General features: G+C 37.3%; 1 protein-coding gene across 7 annotated transcripts in view; it reads right to left on the bottom strand.

Annotated features, from left to right (window-relative positions):
- Window positions 1–21277, bottom strand: part of LOC103559433 (pro-neuregulin-1, membrane-bound isoform) — a 218975-nt gene that overhangs the window by 147995 nt on the left and 49703 nt on the right. For 5 of the 7 annotated variants that reach the window (XM_070599076.1, XM_070599075.1, XM_070599070.1 and 2 more), the window contains exons 3-5: window positions 15426–15547; window positions 7210–7260; window positions 4848–4898 (exon numbers count right to left, since the gene is read on the bottom strand). In XM_070599076.1, the coding sequence (XP_070455177.1) occupies window positions 4848–4898; window positions 7210–7260; window positions 15426–15547 (224 nt within the window). The remainder of the gene's footprint in view (window positions 1–4847; window positions 4899–7209; window positions 7261–15425; window positions 15548–21277) is intronic. The other 2 variants (XM_070599071.1, XM_070599072.1) reach the window with 1 other exon arrangement.

The raw sequence follows: 21277 nt of genomic DNA on the forward strand, positions 1-21277 counted from the left end.
GTCCATTCACAGAATCGCATTCCTTTTCATATTAAAAGCTTTTTTTCCTTTTTTTTTTTTTGGTGTGTGTGTGAGAAGAAGATTGTCACCAAGCTAACACCTGTGGCAATCTTCCTCTATTTTATGTGGGATGCTGCCACAGCATGGCCTTACCAGTGGTGCTAGGTCCATGCCCGGGACGCAAACCTGCAAATCCTGGACAGCCGAAGAAGATAGTGCAAACTTACCCACTATGCCACTGGGCCAGACGCTAAAAGCTTTTTTTTGAGGCAAAAAAACCTCATGCATCATAGCAGGCTGGTGTATTGTCTGGCTTTGAATCCTGCTTGTGTGACTTTAGACAAAATATATCAGGTTTCATCATCTGACAAATGGAATAAGGTTTTGTGAGAACCATGAGTCATCATCCACGTAAATCACCTAGCAGAGCGCCTGGCACACAGTGAGCCTTCAATAAACGTTTCCTGTTATTATTATTTGAAACATATAATACTATTTAAGACTATTTTTCAGAAACCTATCTTTATTTTCTTCCCAATTGCATTCATTAGATTTTTTGTCTTTGTTTCCCTCATTTATTTATTAAATTGGAATGGATGGTTCTTAATTCAGCAAAGTGGTTGGTAGAACAATTGTATTTTTGTATAGCATTCAACAGAATCATCAGCAAAAGAGGGTCACCAGCAGCTGGCACTTCAGAGAGAAGTCATTAAGGTTTGTTCTAAATAGTCCATTTCCCTTCTTGCTGATTCCATGTAAAGGAGGAACAGGATAGTCCTCCCAGCTGTTTTGTAAGTTCAAGTGCTTCTCCTTGTACAACTTGTCGCTTATGTGTAATAGGATACTCATTTAGCAAATTATTTCTACATTTCTAAGTCAAAGATGCCTTATTTACAAAAAAAATAAAATAAAGAAAAATAATGTTAATTTTTATCAGGAGATTATTACAAGAGACTTTTTAAAAATTTGGGGGCCTGCCCAGTGGTATAGACGTTAAGTTCACATGCTCTGCTTCGGCAGCCTGGGGTTCACAGGTTTGGATCCCAGGTGTGGACCTACGCACCGCTCATCAAGCCATTCTCTGGAGGGGTCCCACATACAAAACAGAGGAAGACTGGCACAGATGTTAGCCCAGCAACAATCTTCCTCCAGCAAAAAGAGGAAGATTGGTAACAGATGTTAGCTCAGGGCCAGTCTTCCTCACCAAAAAAACACAAATTTTATAAATTAGCAGCTTTAAATATAGTGAATATACAATGCAAATTCCAAATTTCAAAAGAGAAGGAGTTAAAACTTGCCTTACAAAGGGAAGGAGACTGGTAACTTTGCTATTTCACCAATATTTATGAAACACTAGGAAAAATAAATATAAAGGGGGCAAAAACGATAAGGTTTGTAGGTGAAAAATAAATCTCTTAAAACCTGCAGTCAAGAACAATTTCTTTATTGTTAGTGATTTTAAAAAAATCACTTAAAAATTTTAGATTTAAAAAGTACTTTTAAAATATTTCTGATTAGTAGTTAACGACATGAGAATACGTTTATGCTACATTAAGCAGATAGAAGGAGGATGGATAAGTAAAAAGCCAGAAGGAAAAACACCAATTAGGAAATATACTAAAATTAGCAGTAGTATTTTTGATAGGTAGATGGGCAATTTTTCTTTTCTTTTTTTTGTTTTTTTCTTTTCCAACATGAGTTACAGAGGAGAAAAGGAGAACTCTGAGGACTGGAGTGGAGGGAAGGCTTTGGGGGAAAATAGGATGCCGGCAGAAAAGACTGACTTGGTATCCGAGGCAGGGTTCCGAGCCGGGCCAAGGACATAAACTACCACTGCTGAACCCTCTCAAGATTCCCCCAGTGGTAAGATGCTCCCAAAAACGGGACAGGCAGGAAGGGGACGTTTCCTCACAAGGGTGCGCACATTTGTACTTCCAGAACTGAACAGCAACACGGCTGCCTCGCCTTTTTTATACCGACCCAAGAAGCACACCAAATCGTCATAATACATAGAAGATTTCCTGAATCCATACTACTTCAGAAAGGCTTTTCATAAATTACTTTAGAAAACACCAGTGTCAAGAGTTCAAAGAATGTAGCCCACACAGACATGATTACGCTGTGATAGCACAGTTCACTTTGCACATACAGGGATTTACGAGCGTCTCCGCGGGCTGAAATAAACTGAAAAGAAACCTACACTTCAGGGCTGATTATTTCTGCCCTATGTGAACTTTTCCAAGGCCTCTGACTCTTTCACGTATTTTGAATTTTTAAGCCCAACTTATTGCTATTGCTGAGTCTTCAGGTTTCACCTTCAGCCTTTCCTCATTGGAGATCTGCTGACATCGCAGCCCTTCTGCAAGGCGGGTTCTGTGCGATGCTGCCTTTACATATGTTCAGTGCCTCATGCTGCTTTCACTGTTCTAACCAGACTGGACCGAGGATCCTGCTACTATAGGTTTATATTTTCAAATTATAGAGCATATTTTCATAAGATTAAAAAAGTGTATTCATTAATCAACTCAACAATATTTACTGAGAGCCTACCATGAACGGGGAGTGAGGTATGAAAATGGCATGCTGAAATCTTTCAACATAATGATACACAAAGCCTTCTTGCTTAGTTTTAAGCCTTTACCAAATATCAGGAACTAATTCCGCTGAGAGTTAGAGATCAGCGTCGGATTTCAAAATTATTTCCCTCTCAACAGTATTGCAATGAACAGAAATGTAAACAGGGAGATTCATTTCAGTTCCCTAACGCTCTGGAAAACAGTAAGAAGTATTTCATTCCAGAACTACTCAGATATGCTTAAGGATAGCATCCACCGCCCCATTAACGATAGCATGAAGGGTTCCAATTACAAGAGTTTCAATGACTTTATTCAATGAATCCTGCAGGGGAGAAATTATTCCCAGACAAAAATGTCAAAAAGAAAAACCTAGTATTTACTTTTGTATAATAAACACTCAAAAATATAAAACAAATCTCAACATGACTCCTTAATGCTAGTTAGCTAAAAGCTATATAATTATACTAATCTTTTTTTTTTCCGGTGAGGAAGATTCACCCTAGCTAACATCTGTTGCCAATCCTCCTCTTTTTTTTTTTCCCTTTGAGGAAGACTAGCCCTGAGCTAACACCTGTGCCAATCTTCCTCTATTTTTTGTATGTGGGATGCCTCCATAGCATGGCTGATGAGCAAAGTAGGTCCGCACCCAGGATCCAAACCAGTGAACCTGGGCCACTGAAGGAGAGCGTGTGGAACTTTAACTACTGGCCATGGGGCAGGCCCCTAATTATACTAATCTTCTTATAAATGGAATTAAATAACAAATACCCGAAACTTCCTAGAAGGGATTATCATTTTAGAGTAGGTAATGAGTGTCCTCAGAATAAAGAGGAAGCCAATTTAGTCCTTCCTAGCAATTCATTTCCTGTTTGATCTTACAAGATTATTGCCATCAATCCAGTTAAATGATGCTTTACCTACCTAAAGTATAGCCAAAACATTATACTTCATGCAATAAAAAATGTTTCCATCATATCATTACAGTTCTGGTAACACCAACGCAAACAGAGAGGCTTTGGGATCAAACTGGATCTATTTTAAAAGATTGACATGGGCCAGCCCCGTGGCCGGGTGGTTAAGTTCGCGTGCTCCACTGTGGCAGCCCAGGGTTCGGATCCTGGGTGCGGACATGGCACTGCTCGTCAGGCCACGTTGAGGTGGCGTCCCATATGCCACAACTAGAAGGACCTGCATCTAAGATATACAACTATGTACCAGGGGGATTTGGGGAGATAAAGCAGGAAAAACACCAAGATTGGCCACAGTTGTTAGCTCAGGGGCCAAAAAAAAAAAAAAAAAGATTGACAAAAAAAGTGAAGTCACCAAAAGTACAGACCTTCTTTTCAAGTGTTTCCTACCATGCTAAGGGCCAAAGGAAATTAATTGTTCCTTAAACACACTCTCAAGGTTGGAATAGAACAATCGGGAGCACCTATTTACTGAAGAGCTTATCAAACTGAGAAATAGCTTTAAACAAAGAGCTAAAATAAGGAAGAGAAAGACTGTAGTTATAAGTTTCATTTTCAAGGTCTGATGCATTCCCCTGTTGGATCGCAAAATTTAATTCTATGCTATTCACCATTTATAAATATCAAAACTATTTTTTACAAGTTCTTGCTAATTTCTCAAGTTCCCCTGACATAGCACAAAGCACCACTCCATCTAACAGTGGGAGAACTCCATAAGCACAGAGCCCATTTCACATTAAACAGATGAAAACTAATCTGAATTTTTGCCTAGGGACTTGCTTTCAAACATTTTCATAATTAGTCACTTGCTGTCAAATTTGAATTAAGGGCATCTATATATAGTTTCCTTACTCCATCACAGCAGACTTTATAGAGAACTGACGAGCTTTGGAACAGAGGCCCCTACCAGCTGGGTATCATGCCTCAGGCAGTTGCTGAAGGCATCAGATACACTAAAAAAAACAAACAAACAAAAAAACCCAACAATGATCTCTCTATCGCTCGCCCAGAGCCAGGCCTCAGAGGCTATGTAGTTATTTTCCAACATTCAAAGACACTACAGATAAACTACCACATATTTGGTATCTCTTAATATCTACATGTATCTTAGGGGCAGAGGGTAGCTAGTCAACCCCAAGCACAGCAGGAGGCCATTTCTATTCCAAACAGCAAACGCCATCCCGCTACCACACTTGATACACTGTCCCTCAAGAAGGGCAGAGGATAGACGTGAACACGATCTTCAGAAGCAGATACTGTCTTGGGTTAAAAAGTAGTGAACAGAATATTTAAATATACTTACATGAAGACGTATTTGCTCCTTCTGTTGATACTGATATTCTAATGGGAGACTCTATAAAACATAAAAGTGGAATGAGGCTTTATTGAACCATGCTGCTTAGATTCTAAAATTAGAAATTTTCCAGGCTTGCGGATCATCTAGAAAAAGAGGACTAGAAAATAGTGCAACAGAAAAGCTGAAGCCTTTCCATGTCTGAGGAAGATATATGCAATATTCAGAGACCACAAAGGAATATTCCTGTAGTCCAGACCCAAAGACTTTTGAAAGAGATGAAGATGGAGTCGGTCCATCTGAAAGACGTCCCACACAGCAACTGCCGTAGGAACTTCCTAGAAATACTACTCTGAACAGATCCACCCTACAGGTGGCACACACAACTCCTTCTCTTAGGAGTCGTCTTGATTTTAAGAAACTTGAAATCAAAGAGAACAATCCCCATAATCTGAGAGAGTGAAAGTTGCCTTCCACGCATAGAGAAAAAAAGGAAGAATGAGAAAATTTTCAGGCAACTTGGTCCGCATAAACATCCTAACTAAACATGGTGTGAGTAAGGTCCATGCAGAGTCCAGCAGAATAATTACATGAGGATCATATAAAACATGCTAAACAAATACATAATCCAATTATTGGGGAGGAAGAGTAGCAAGATTCTCTTAGGTAGCAAGAGTAAAGGAAGGAAAACCAGTATTTAAGTACAGACAGAGCATAAAACATAACTCATGCTGGAAAAAAGCATGGGAAAGGGTTTTTATTAGTAAGAAATAGGAACAACTTAGTATCAAAGAAGGATTGAAATTCAGCAGCCAGAAAGTTATAAAGATTCAAATCAGATATGAGAAAATAAGTTATAGTCACTCCAAATTCCCAAGAAAAGCACGACATAAATTTAAAAGCTCAGGTTCATGACAGCATCTATTGGAGTCAGAAAACGAAGTCCTTACATTCAAGAAATGCCTGAATGAAAGGTGAAGATATTCAGATAACTCAACAATTTTTTTTCTTTTTATCTCTGTCTTTCCTTCATTCCCTCCCTCCCTACTTTTCTTCCTTCCTTCTTTCTTTCTTTCCGTCTCTCTCTCTTTTCTCTCTCTCTTTCTTTCTATTACTCAGAAAAGTAAGATCCTCTTAGGTTCCAGGATCATTCCACCCTACAACACACATACTTAACATCTTAGTGACGACACATGAATATGCCCTAAAGATGGCCAAAGCAGTCTAGGATATAGAGAAATTTAGCGTTTATGACTTTCAACAACAGCTTTGAAGAGAAGAGGAAAAACTGGTGAAGGTAAGATGGAAAAGGCTGTGTTAGATTATATGGCCTCCTACAGCTTCAACAAGGTACAGGCCAGAAGGAAAAAAGTCAATGAAGCCAAAACAGGAAATACGGGGTCATGGGAAGAATACTGAGCTTGAAGTGTCTGCTCTTCTACTTGCTGAGATATATGACTTAAGATTTCTAATGCTCATTTTTCTCATCTGTAAAATGAAGAAAAATAATGTCCTGTTTCACAAAGCTGTTGTGATTACAAATGAGATGTAAAAATCTTTGTAAACTGTAAGGTATCATGCAAAAACAACCTGTTCTTTTACCTCCGAAATGAGTTTTGAATCTAGGTCTCCAAAAGCTTACCTCCAATTAAGTATTAATTTTTAAATATTCTAAGGTTCTGTTAACTATAGAATTACAGAGGATAAGGAAAAGTAAAAAAAAAAAGTTAATTCACAGTAGATTAATTAAATTTGCAGCTAGTGGAGAAATCAATGAATTATGGTTATACATGCATTAGTAGACTTCGGTTATAAGTAGCTAATGTCTGCTAAGACTATAATTGCTATCAGCAAATATTATGGGCAAAGGAGAAACTAACAAAAACAAATAAATGCCCCCAAAATGCAACAACGTTTAAAAAAGTCAGGCCTATAACTATTTTTGTAAGTTTAGTGACCCACAACTGATCATTAGAAGCCCAAAGGTCAGAGATCAGACATTGCTACATTATCCAGGAATAAACTCTGACAGACGAAAGAGAGTAGAGGCAGCCAAGAGAAGCACCTACAAAGATATAAAAACTGAATTATAACCCAGATGTCTCCTTTCTTGGTCTAACGTCACTAAGTTGTATCTAGATGTAGACATGTTTTCCTCATGCAAGCCTTTCGTGCCCAAGTCCAGACACACAACAAGAACTGTACTCCTTGAAGTAAAATCCAAAAAGGCAGAAGGACCTGGAGAAAAACATCAGAGCAGAAAACAAGAATAGCTGAAATTTGGATGCAGAAGGGGTTCTGATTAGTAGAAGGAGCAGCCAGCAGTTATGTCATTCTGGTTAGTAAACTTTGACGAGCTTATTTTCCTTACCTGAAGACACATATGCTGTTTCAGTTGAGGCTGGCATGCCAGTAAAGATCTCTGCAAAAAAAAAGGTGATAGGTGATTACGATGTATAATCAGGAGGCCAAGGGTCAGTTCCACAGCCTGCCTTCAAACCAAAAATGAGTGTGAAGGAAGGAAGTATTGCAAGGGGGTGATGAAAGTCCAGGTTTATCCACACAGAGAGCAAGAAATACAAAACAAGACTGTCCAGATAAGTAGTTCCTCTTTCTGGGCAAAGAGCATAAGATGAGCTATTCTAGAATAATTGAGAAGAATTCTCTGCCCCCATTGGGGTCCGTGAGGGAGAATATATGGCAATATATTGGAGAATGGAAGAGCTGTGGGCTCTTCCTCAGAAAGAAAGGCAGAAATAGCAGAACTAAGAGAAATCAAAGCTGTGGTCAAAATTTTTAAATTACAGATCTTTGGAGAATTACATTTTTGTTCAAAAACAAATGCAATCCCAAGCTGGGATTGATGAAAACCATCAAGTTCCAGCATCGAACTCTACATAATATTGCCAGTGGTGATCAAGATGGGTGCCCTATCATATGATAGATATTTCAGCTGCTCAGGGCAGGACATGGAGTAAGTAGGCAGCTTCCACCTCAATGAAATGAAGAATGAACCTGCACACTTCTAGACACACCATTATCATGGGAACTGTGATGGTCTTGTTCAAACTTTGACTTGCTTCCTTACTGCCTTTATGATGGGATAAAGGATGATTACATTGTCTAATTCTGTATTCAATCAGTCCTTCTGACAAGGGTTTCAGTTGTTAAAATCTAATATTTTCAGGAAGGCATAGTTTTCCAAAGCATGAAAAGATGTAGAGATGCAATGACGAATATCATTCAACCTTCACTGTGCATATAATTATTATCGAATGATTTAATAGTATTTACCACTTACTAACCAAGACAAAAAGATAGTTGAATCTGTTGTGATATACAACAAAAGTTACTAGATTCTACTAAAATCCTAAGTAGGTCATATACGCTATCATTTTAAGTTTGAATTATTAGCCTGTTAATCATGGAGTTAAAAATGTTCATGATCAGTGTAATCATCTTTAAATATAGATATGACCATCTAGGGTTTCCATGATAGGACTAGTTTTGCAGGTAAGAGGAATTAATTTAAGTCGCAATATTTCTTCAACCTCAGAGACTTCTTCAGGGATAAAAGGTTTTGTGGAATTGCAAGAAAAGGAAAATGGCATGTAAGATTCAGCAGGGATGTTTAAGAATAAGCATCAGGTTAAATATGAATATATAAAGATCATAAATATAGCTTTAGTAAGAGCAAATGTATCTTTCTTGTGCAAATTTTAGTATGGACGGTCCTCTCTAATCAAGCATTAGGAGGACAAACCATTCAAAGTATGAGATTATTATCAAGCCACCAAAATTGCCTACATCGGCTCTTAAAAACACTAAAAATGGGACAAAGTGAAAGGAATCAGTATGTGAGGGTGTATGATGTCCTTTGCATTGTCTCAAAGCAGCAGACATGAAAGAGGATATTCTGAGTTGGTAATGTGGCGATATTTGCTTCTGAAGCATCTACAACTAGCTTTCTTGATTTGGGCTGTAGAAAATGGAACTGTTGTTTTTTGGGAAAAATTTCATCTGAGAGAAAGATTTTTATCAAAGATCCACAGCATTTGACTTTCTCTATGAAGACCTAGAAGAAGATGCATGTTTCCAAGGCAAGTGCCCACATTAGGAGAGATGCTTCCTCACTCTGTCCTTCAGGACCCATCAATGACGTGACAGCCAGACTGAAGTAGCAAGCTCAGGGTCACAAGAATTGGGCAAAAGTGCCAATCCCAGCATGAGTATCAAGACTCTTTTCAAATTTACTTTTGACAAACTAAGTAGTTGGCCACTGTGACCTTCCAAGAAAAAAAATCAGAGCTTTCCTAGCTCAGCATAAAAGATCTCAGATTAGAGGAAAGGTTAACCATAACATTTCCTTTTTTAATTAAATGTTAGATAAAAATACCAGAACAGGAGGTTACTACAAAGATGTAGTACAGAGACAATTTAAAATAACCTCTTCCTAAAATTAGATATTCATGTTGGAGAACATAAAAACATCTTTAATGGTTATGGTTCCAAATAAAAACCTTGTGAATTATCTTGGGGGAAATACAAGATCAGAAGTTTATACTTCTATACTAAAAGAATCTTGCTAATAAAAAAAGTTAGTCTTTTTGATTAAAACCACTCAGCAAGTATTTTTATGCTTATTTTGGGTAGAATTCATAGATTTAGAAAACAACCTTTTGTGATAAGTGTAACTGAAAATAATTTTATGTTATTATTAAAGATTTTTTAAAAATTAAGTCCTGCAATCCCCTTGATGTTTATTTAAGCAACATATTTTTCCCACAGTAATTTGGTATATTAAATTTGTTCATTTATAAAGGACATCCCCTTTATTAGTGCAAATTAATGAGGATTTAGAATCATTAGGAGCTGAACACAGCTAAGCAACTCAAGCTGAGGACGCAAGTAAACATAGGAACATTAGTGTACTCGAAATGTTTGAATGCTTTTTGAATAAATAGAATCTGACCTCAAGAAAAAGTTGCAGTATCTGAAAAATAACACCTTCTTGAAAGGAATTTTTCTAATTATCATGTATGCATGATTTTTTTGAGATTTCACCATTAGCACAATATACTAAATATAACTATTTAGCAAAATATACATATACGTATATACAAACACATATAAGAGGTGTCTGTGTGTATTTAGACATCCAATTATGTGACTCTGTTATTCTAAAATTACAGGTCATTATTGTGCATACAAAAAATTGATCAAGTCATTGTTTTAAAGATTTAAAATGGGCACACTTGTTTATGAGCACTGGCAGATGGCTTCAGGAACATCTTCGAGTGTCTAAATTCTTGCTCATAATGAGTGCTTACTCTTAAGCAACTGAGAAATTTTGAAATTAGCAAATGGTGTAGAGACACGATGAATACTATGCATTGAAATATGACTCTACTCCACTCATATTGCTCTTGCTTATAGCCTTCATGGGAATCCTATGTAATACAACATACATGGAGACTGCTATGCAAATTATAAAACCTATTTCACATGCTTCACAGTATAACTATAGGTTGTTCACCAATACCATGGCATTCCCACACCACTGTCAGTTTGGGAGAGGGGGTGAGGCCAAGCCTGTTACCCACATGAGCCAATTTTTTAAAGGGCCAATTGCTTTATTTGTCAAATTTTGTGGAAATAATATTTTTCTGCTCATCTTAAATGAAACAGCTATTTTATTGCTATGAGCCCAATTGCTCCTATGGGAAATTGAATCTCACTCAAATAATTTTTCTTCTCATTAAAAAAAGAAAACCTAGGAGAAGATGTGATTGATTAGCTATATATTCTCCTGTACTAATGTTTTAAAAGACTGCTGTACTTAATTAATTTGAAAACCAGTTAGATCTACTATTCTCTTCTCTAATCTGATGTGCAGGAGTTTTTATGGAGCTTGTTAGCTAAGAGGTAATTGATAAATTAGGGTTTCCTATATAAAGACCAAGCCAAATAAAATACAAATAAAAATGAACACATAGTGTATGATCCTTGTAAGCATGGTGTATGGGACCTTTTAAACTGCCATATGTGAATTCATAAAAGGAACCCACCCGTAATCCATCATGGAATGATACTGCCTACGAGATCCTTCTTTATATGAAAACTCAACTGGACCGTATTAGACTTGCATAGTCCCAGAAGCAGTTAGCAGATTGCACAGGCTTATATCTGCCTACTGTATGAGAAATTCTTTTTTTTCCAAATAAGGTAGGGATTAAAAGGCATTGGAGAAGGTAGAAGACATATAAATTTCTAAAATATATCCTAAAAATGATTGGCTATATGTCCATTCTTTTCTAAGTTTCTGAAAATAGTGGAAATACGATCATTGTTTCACTCAAGTACAGGATTCAAGGGGAATTTCTTAGTATTTTTATCATTTATATCTAGTTACTAATGTAGGTAGATCTAAACAGTAACTTTCAATGCAAAAAGTTCATAATATTGGATGGAAGACTTAGACCTTAAGATCTAAGCTAATTTTATTCTAACAGTTAAATAGGTCTTAATGGGATTAAAAACAGTGTCAAATAGCAAGGTCATCCTGCTACACTTTTCATTTTTTTCTGGGGTGAAAAGTCTCCCATGCATGGCTCCACCTAACTTCTGCCATCCCTCTTAGAATCTTACACCAAAATATATTCTAAATATCTTAGTGCAAAGAAGGCACTTGTGTGAGAATTTCAGTAAATCGCAAGGAATCCTTTGCCTTAGGATAATTAGCTCTAAGCAACGTACCAGGATCTTTCATCAAGGCACCTGTATAGAAATTATCAAACCATACTTGTGTACTTGCTGGAGAAAAATGGGAGAGATGAGTGACACAGGACAAAATTAACAAAATGACTAATATTTCGTAGAAAACATAAATTAAAGTCTCGAGGGGAGTTCTACACACTATAATATTTTGACAATATATTCTAATTTTTAAGCCTTTTTTTTCCTATGACTCCCAAGGAAGAAAGAAATTCTTGAGAATTCCACTCTCTCAGCCCAAGTTAACAGTAAATACAGATTTAGGAAGGATGGTTTGGCTGTGTGGCAGTTTATAACCACAGCAGAGTGTTGTTTTTCTCTCTGAAAGAATGTTTCTGTGCACCTTTGCCCAGATTCCTAGGGAGACAGGGATGCGACAACACAAAGGGAGTGCATCTGAGTCTCAAAGAGATCAGCACAGGAGCTGAAACTTCCTTGAGAACGAGCCTTGATCTGAATATAGCAAATTCGCAGATAGCAATGGAAGAGGGTAAAGGATCAGAATGATTACATATTTTCCTTTTAGTTACACTACAGCTAAGCCCCTGAGGTGTAGGGAGAAAAGACTCTCCCAATATGCAGAGCTCACTGGCCTTGTCTATCATGGTGCCTGCCAAGCCAGGCTCTGATGAGCAGCACAGCCCACTCACAGCCTCTGAAGAGAGGGGCGTTTCTAGGCAGCCTTGTTTCTGGCTTCGCTCTCCGGAGTTGAGCCCATGGTGGGCACCTGACCAGAAGGCAATTGAGCGGTAAGCTCTCTAGTTCTTTCTATGTGGTCTGACACAATAAGCTCTGCCAATCAGATTCTTACTATGGGGAATTTGATTTGGGACCTAAGGAAACAATCATACAGTAGGAACTGCAACTGAAAGAATGCCTTGAAAAGAGCCAGGCAGAAGAATGTGGCCAAGTGGGATCATAATCTGGTCAAACTTTGGAGTTATAAAGGAGCATAGTTGAGAGCAGGAGAGGTGAGAGGATATAAGAAATTGTAGAAGAGTCAAGAAAGTATCTGAGGCACATTAAAAGCAGAGACAGTAGAAAGAAGAGCCACAAACTCCCATTGCTTCTTTTCTCAGAGATGCCCTGGGTACAATTTTCTCTTTGAGGTCCAGTATAATGAAGTTCTAGTTCTTCTCTCTGGAATTCCTCTCTCTTTCTGCCTCACACCATTCCTTCAGTTTCTGTTCTTCACAAACCAAAGAATCTTATCTTACACATTCGCCAACACAGTCATGTACAGAGTGAGCTGTACTCGACCAGGAATTACAGACACCTGGGTTCACGACCCCTTTTGCTACTATACCTTGTGATCCCGAATATGCCTGGTTTAAGACACATTCTAAATCTTCATTTCTTTTTAAATACAAAGAGAGGGTTCGATAAGGGTAAACTATTTCTAACATTCTAAGAAGAAAATAGAGACAAGACACCTTGCCGTGTAATTGAGATTCTTCATTCTCCTGCTTTAGATGTTTTAAATAAGGCAGTAAGAACACATTTCCTAAAGAATTTTAGTTGGATGTTTAAGAATGACTTCCTTGCAATATTCCATGAACTTTTCTTTATCCTTTCAGGTCAAAAGGATTCATTATCAAAAACATCCCTGCTTTCATTTCTCTACACTATAGTTGGTTAATGCCATATACCTTAATCGAGATTTTTTTTTTTTTTTTTTAAAGATTTTATTTTTTTCCTTTTTCTCCCCAAAGCCCCCCGGTACATAGTTGTGTATTCTTCGTTGTGGGTTCTTCTAGTTGTGGCATGTGGGACGCTGCCTCAGCGTGGTCTGATGAGCAGTGCCATGTTCGCGCCCAGGATTCGAACTAACGAAACACTGGGCCGCCTGCAGCGGAGCGCGCGAACTAACCACTCAGCCACGGGGCCAGCCCCTCGAGATCAATTCTTGAATGAGTTAATAGGGAAAAATGAATTTGATGTCTCTCCTGTGAAATTAATGTGAAAAGCCATATTATCAAACTTTCGGCACTCTAAAATTAATAAAAAAAGGAACCCTATGGATTTTTGCCAGGAATAATATAGTGGTAAATAATTTACTACTTAATCTCGTAAATCTGAAAACGTGGAATAATCAATACAATACTACTGTAAGCACTCAGTGAGACCATGAAACTTACTCTGACTTTATTTTCCTGGGACTTTACAGTATGCATAGCTACACAAATCTAATCCAAGTGTCAAAATCATAATTCAAAAGCATTTACCACGGGGAGACCCAGTGAACCAAGCCAGCGACAAACCGAGAACAAGCTAACATGGTACAATAGAAAGAAAAGAATAAGCCACTGAAATTAATTTTTAAATGTGTGTTTCAAGTATCATCCTATAAAATTCCATGTGGGGTAAAATAACACTAGCAAAATACTACTGCTTAACCTGTGCTGATTTAAAAGTAAAGTGCTATTACATTTATTCATATAAATTTTCAATAGCTTTTACATTTTAAATGACAAACACAGCTCCTAAAAATAGTAATGCAAACTGCGGCTCACCTTTGTCCCTTCCTCTCTGTGGAGGGAGGATTTAAAAAGAAAGTGATGAATGTTGATTTACAATGCAATAGAGCAGGTCATCAGGAAGGCCAGAGAAGACTAGGAATTAACCTGTATTTTCCCAACCCTGTTTCATATTTTTATCTCACTTCCTTCTCCCTATCCCATTAAGTCAACTGACACAAACTACGTCAGTCTCCTATGGAGTTAACCCTTCCAGTTACTTTTCCTCTTCTCTTGCTGGCTTAGCTTTTTTACTTTATCACTTTAAGAGATCAGGCCTTTGCAGTAGACACTCTTTCTCATCTACCTGGAAGCAGTGCCACCTGACTTGGTTTTAGAACAGACGACAGGGCTTGTGAAGTCAGCAGTTAAGTGCTGCAATTCAAAAGGGAAAAGGAGCACCAAAGGTTTTGAAGTCACATTTTACTATTTCAAGACATTCAAACACTCACAGCTAGCTCATCAGCAGCTTCTATAGATGGCTCCATCAAGCTGTGGAGTACTGGGATATCATGAACAGAGAGCCGCCAGCTGTGGTTCCTTTACTTTCCTCAGAAAACCTCAGAGAAGCTGTCAGAGGGCAGGTGGCACCTTCTGCCTCCAAGTCATTCATTTGTTTAACAAATACCCTCTGGTGCTGTTCTCAGGGAAAACAGAAGCTGAAGCCTTTGCATAGCAGGAAACGCTTTGTCTCTAAGACTCTCCTAATTTCAGAATAGGCCTAAAAAAAGTGATCAGCCTAACTTCCTACAACCTAGAGCCAGATGTATTAATAACACATATAAGAACATAAAAATTTCTAGGACTGTCAGAATTGTATTCTGTTTACACACATACACATACACACGCAACATACATATACTCCTACATGATATACATACATGTGTAAATATATACGATATACATATATTCTGTATATATACACGTATTTTGTATATAAATACACGTATATACATATACACATATTCTGTTTCTGACAGAGCCAAAGATTTGACTGCCCTTCCCTGGCTAACTTAAAGGGAGGTATAACTTCTTCCTTTTAGCAACCCATCCTGTCTCTGCCATTCACGACCTTATTCAAATCCTTAAAAAAAAAAATCTATTTCAGGTCTATACCACCTCACAGAGTGAAAAGCTCTATGGAGGACATACGAGATACTTGAAATTTGTGGTTTTCCTTCCATGTTTTTTATTTGTTCACAATGAGATTTAACACACGGATTTATTCAAGTCTTACCACACATCTTGATTCCTCTGCTGACAGATTGAGGAATAGAATGCAGTTGGTATCTCTTACCATTGGAATCCACAATGGTGATATTGGCAGAGGCACTGTCATTTCCCAATTTGCTGATCACTTTGCACATGTATTCTCCAGAATCAGTCACTGATGCTTTGTTAATGCGAAGTTCTGACTTCCTATAAGATCAGGACCAAAGTAGTGTAAGTATGTTTCACAGAAATACAATGATCATTAAAATATATTTCTCTGTAGTTTCAGAGTTCTCAAACTCCCCCTCCCTACTCATACAAACCATGTTAAAACATAAGTTACTGGTACACAGATGTATGATTTTACCAAGAATAGAAGTGAGATACATCACATTTAAGTTACACCATGGACATAGTCTTAATTTTATCACCCAGATCAGAAATTTAAAGGAATTCTTCTCTAACTTTTCTTTTCATTCCTCTACCATCACCACTAACCACACTATGCCTCATATTTTTTTTGAAGCCAATTAGTAAATTTTCTTTCCTCTCTAGATCAAAATGTCACCAGTCACTAGGGTTTAGGAAGATCAAAAAGTGTAAAATCATTTCTTACAAATCTGGTAAGGACAGACACTTAATGAAGGCTAGAATAGATTAGAATGCTCTTCACTTCTTTTCTCAGTGGACTAACACCAGGAATTATGTTAATTTTGAAGAAGAGGATTTAACACTTCTCAAAGAAAGGGAATTTGGCTTTCTTTAAGAAGATTCTCATTGCTAGGAGCATAGTACCACACAAATGGTTCTTAATATTGAAACAAATATTCATGCAACAATAGCACACACTTTTATAAAAACTCCGCATAGTACACCAGTATCTGACACTGTTTCTGAGCATGGGCAGCATTGTGATTTGCATCTGTCTATGCTTTACTCCGGCACATAGCCTATAACCTAAGCAGTATTTAACAACCCAGAACTACTGGGATTGGCTCAGCATTTACTAAAGCCTTTTTAAAGCATCCTTTTATGCCATAGCCTGGTCCTGACTGCCTGGCTCTTGGAGGAGGACAACAGAGAGAAAAGGAGGCAGGAAGCAAAGGCAGTACTCAGAATTCTATGCAAACCTCCCATAAATTACACTTTTCTAGTTTTCTTAGTGAATTTTCCAGTCTTCTTGTCATATAATATTACTCATCAAGTTAGACTGACTGTTCCAAATTTAATTTCTACTGTTCTCCTCCAGTCTATCGAATTGGACCACCCACCCAGCTCCACATGTAAGCTGTATGGCCTTCGACCTTGGTGCTTTTAGTCCCTCCTAGAATGAGGGACCCATATTTCTACCCATCAACATATGAGCTGACCTTTAAGGATCATCTCAAGCGCCAATTCCTTCATCAAGCTTTTCATGATCATGTAGCTGGAGCTGCTCTCTCCTTTGTCTAAATTATGATAGCGTTGAGTCCCTCTCCCATGATCCTCACAGTTCTTACAGCATGTTTTATCTCTCAAGCTTGGACATACACTTTGGAGGGGCAGTCCATAATTTAAACTTGTTGGTATCCTCAAAGAATATACATCACTGCTTTCCCCTGGGTGCATCCTCAATCATTATTGGGTGAATGAGTGAATAAATGAAGAAAATATTTGGATGTTCCCACCTAAGCTCTCTGCAGGACCTAATGCTTCTAATGTTGGCTGCAGGAAAGGAGGATGCAGTATGAAGAGGGCAGAGACAGCTGGAGGTGGTCCAGACCAAGGGCAGCAACAGTCAAACCAACAAGTGGATTGAAAAATGAAATACATTAGTTGTGACTCAAAACAAAACATAACAAAGGGTGCTATGCTCAAAAAAGTTTAGAAGACATTAGGTTAAACAAAAACAGGCTTTATTTTTTTTAATCCTATAGGATTTCTCAAAGTCTTTAATATGCCAATGTACCTTCCAAGAGGAGAATATATTATTTAGTTTCTCTCAAACCTATTGACCATGGAGTTCCTGTCATTCATATGGCATATCTGTTAATATTTCCTGAAAATAATGGTCTACAGAACAAAGTTGATGAAAAGTGCACCTAATACAACAACAGCCTTGTTTATCAATGGACCACCAAGGGCTATTTATATAGGGATATTCATATATTAATCAGAGAGGTTATTCATAGAAAACTTTCCCTGAAGTATATCTCTATAAACCAAAATAGATAATTTTGATGGCAAGCATCTTGGCAAGTAGAGATTATCCCCTGTCAATTTCTGTTAACTTTTAAGCCTGGTTTTAGAGTATTCAAATCTAGCATTTTTTAAGAATTATGAGCTATTTATACATTTTCTCCAGACATAACGTTTCCTTCATGACAGACACCTATGAAGTACAGTGAGAAACAATGGGATAACTACTACAGTAAGCTTGTCCAGCCCAAAATAGCACAATTAGCTGAATGTATTTTCAAGTATGACCATGGAACCATGGAACCAGGTATGACATGGATAGCTCAACTATGAAGAATGTCAGGATGGGGAATAATATTCTGGTTTTCAACACAGAAGAAAAAGTGAATTCCTAAAATAAGAAAATAGTAACTTTTCTTGCTAAGCCTGAAAATTCTGAGATAAGATTATTACAACAACAGCCCAAGAATGTACAACACCTCAACATTATTATAATTCTAGGAACACCACTTCTTTCCTATTTATATAAATCTAGGAACACTCCTTGATATACAAGGAGTTCTTTCTTGACCCTGTGCCATTAATATTTTAACTATTGAACTGGATCAAACTATAAGAAACAAGGTAATCAAAGTTACAGTTAACATAATGTTAAAGGGTTAGTTCTTTCTTTCTTTCTTCTTTTTTTTTTTTGAGGAAGATTAGCCCTGAGCTAACACCTGCTGACAATCCTCCTCTTTTAGCTGAGGAAGACTGGCCCTGAGCTAACATCTGGGCCCACCTTCCTCCACTTTATATGTGGGACGCCTACCACAGTGTGGCTTGCCAAGTGGTGCCATGTCTCCACCCAGGATCCAAACCAGCGAACCCAGGGCCGCTGAAGTGGAACGTGTTAACTTAACCGCTGCACCACCAGGCCGCCCCAAACAGCTAGTTCTTAAATCAAAATTCTCTTAACAGACTTGGGCAGTGTTTCCTGGAATACTATCCCAAGAAATGTTAATAAATGTTATGCTTCAAAAAGAGAGAGAACAAAAAAAAAAAAATTTTCTGTGCTCAAATAAACGTTGCATTAAACAAAATTAAATAGCTTTCTCTAAAACAGTACTTCTCAGTTGTTTTGATAGAAATATGTATTGGGAATTTCTAAGGCAGGCAGAACATGTGACTAAGGAATCCTTTCTGAGGAGAATGCCCTTGGGAATTCCGGTACTGAACATCAATGGGCCAAGACCAAGATTCAATTTCATCAAGATAAGCATAACAAATACATTCAGCTTCAAAAATCAGTAGCAGAAATACAGGCTGGGAGAGATGTGCATTGACAACAATATATAAGGAAAAAAGGATTTCAATTAGCCATGCATTTAACATCATTCCATTTTAAACAACTATTTAAAAAAGAAAAAAAAGAAACGCACTTGTGGCAAAATTAATATTAAAACAGAGCATAAATTAAATTGGATAAAAATCTCAATATACTGTTCACAGGCTAGATCACATGTAGAATATTGAATTATGCTTTGAAGTGGCATTTGATGAAAAACATCAATAAGTAGAGGACTTTAGAAGAGGATGATCAGAATTGAATAGGGCCTAGAAATCTTATCACTAGAGAAGATTCTGTCAAAGGAACAAAGGTCCCACTGGCAGGCAGCTATGAACAAGATATGGCTAGCTATTTAAATACATTTCGTGGTTGTCATCTGGAAAAGGAAATTATTTGGGGAGGCTTTCGAAGGTAAAATTACATCTTACAGGAAAAAGAAGGCACATTTTGAATAATATTCTAAGGAAGAACTTTCTGAGCATTCAGAATTGGATAGGGCCTCTTGTCAAAGAGTTAGGGTTTCTCCTTGGAAAGATTCAAGTCTGGAGAACCACCTGTCAAGCATACTCTTAACAAGAATATCTCTACGCAAAGAAAGATTAAATTAGATCAGTGGTTTCAACTATTTTAGCAAAAAAAAAAAAATCCAGTTTTAAAATGTAAGCTTAAATCAGAGCGTCATATTTAAAAACATCATAAAGAGAGAAAGTATTTAAGTCAAAGTGGTTGGCAACCCTTTCTGCAATTCAATGGAAACTTAAGATTCTCCAGGGACACAATAGGGAAACCACTTATCTAGACGCACATTAGGGCCCCTTTGAACTCTAACGATAGTTTTAACTATGAGATTCCTCAATCTTTGGGTCCTAGAGTAGGAATGGGAAGTAGAATATAGAAATGGACAACCCATTCTTGAAAATTATGTACAGTCATGTGTCAGTTAACGATGGGGATACGTTCTGAGAAATGCATCATTAGGCACTTTCATCATCGTGCAAATTTCATAGAGCATACTTACACGAACCTAGAAGATATAGCCTACTACACACCTAGGCTATATGGTACCAATATTATGGGACAACTATCGTATATGCGGTGCATCATTGACGGAAATGTCGTTAGGTGGCACATAAATGTATTGCAACAATTTGGGGCTTTGATAAGTATGGATACAATAGTCTCACTTTACTCTCTTCAATAGGCTACCACACACTGTCCATAGGAAGGAAGTTAACTTGGAAAAACTACTGAATCCTTTCCAGTCATAAAATTAACTTTCAGATCTTTAATCAATAAGTTATCTTGGGAATCTGGGAGAGACTGACGTTTTGTTTGGTAGATTTTCATTTTCTAAAATTATTAAAAGAGTTAATTCATGTAAAGTGTTTAAAACAATGCTTGAAATACAGCAAACTCCCAATAAGTGTTAGCTATGATTATAATTACATTCTACATTCCTGCAATATTTAATTTTTACAATAAGCATGCATAACTTTTGGAATAAGAAAAAAATAATACAATGTAAAAATAAATTAATACAAACTGATTTATAAATGAAAGTTCTAAATTTCTTTTTCATTTTTTATATCAAAAAGCAAACTGTTCTTTCAACATGTGCTGACAAAATGGATTTCAGGTTCCAATAGCTACTATCTCGTTTTTCTTACTTAGCTGGATTCTTCCACCATAGTTTACAGACCAAGGCAACTTAAATGTATATAGAGGAGATCTCCTCAGTTTATATATTCCATTCCTCTGATCTCTAAGGAATCACATAGGAACTCCGTGTGTGTGTGTGTGTGTGTGTTCAACACGGCTTCAGGTACTGTCAAACTGCTAACACTGAGAAGGGCAAAGCAGGAGGAGAGGCACCTCATAGGCAATGATTACATTCTACAAAACCAGAAACTGCATGAAATGCCTCGCATAAACCATATGAAATAGGCACTGGGCAGTCCCATGTTATATCTAAGGAATCCAAGATTTTCTTACTTATAAAGTTAAAACGACCTGCCAGAGCTGCTCAGCTAATAAGAGAAGGGAATGTGTATAAACTTTTTATATTATAGAGCAAAAAAAAAAACACTCTGCAACAAATGATAATAGGAGAAATAATTCTTCAAATTTTTTTTGACTTTGACCAAACCAATTAGAGTCCATTTTAAACAAAAGTAAAATATGTAAGAGCAGAAATGAAGAGCTGAGACAAAATTAAGGGCATCCAAAAGTATGTGCCACACACAAAAAATAGGAAGTGAGCCTTTAGTCAGGCCAGTAGAAGAGATATTTAAATGAGGCCAATGTGACAGCCCCAAATACCAATCTGTCACACACCAAGCTCTTGAACCAGTTTTCTTGATCAGAATCATCCGCCAAGCAAAGGAAACAAGAACAAAGCATAAGCAGACACACAGCACCAGGGCAGTTTC

The sequence above is a fragment of the Equus przewalskii genome, chromosome 28, assembly GCF_037783145.1.
Source record: "Equus przewalskii isolate Varuska chromosome 28, EquPr2, whole genome shotgun sequence".
Classification (NCBI taxonomy): Eukaryota; Metazoa; Chordata; class Mammalia; order Perissodactyla; family Equidae; genus Equus; species Equus przewalskii.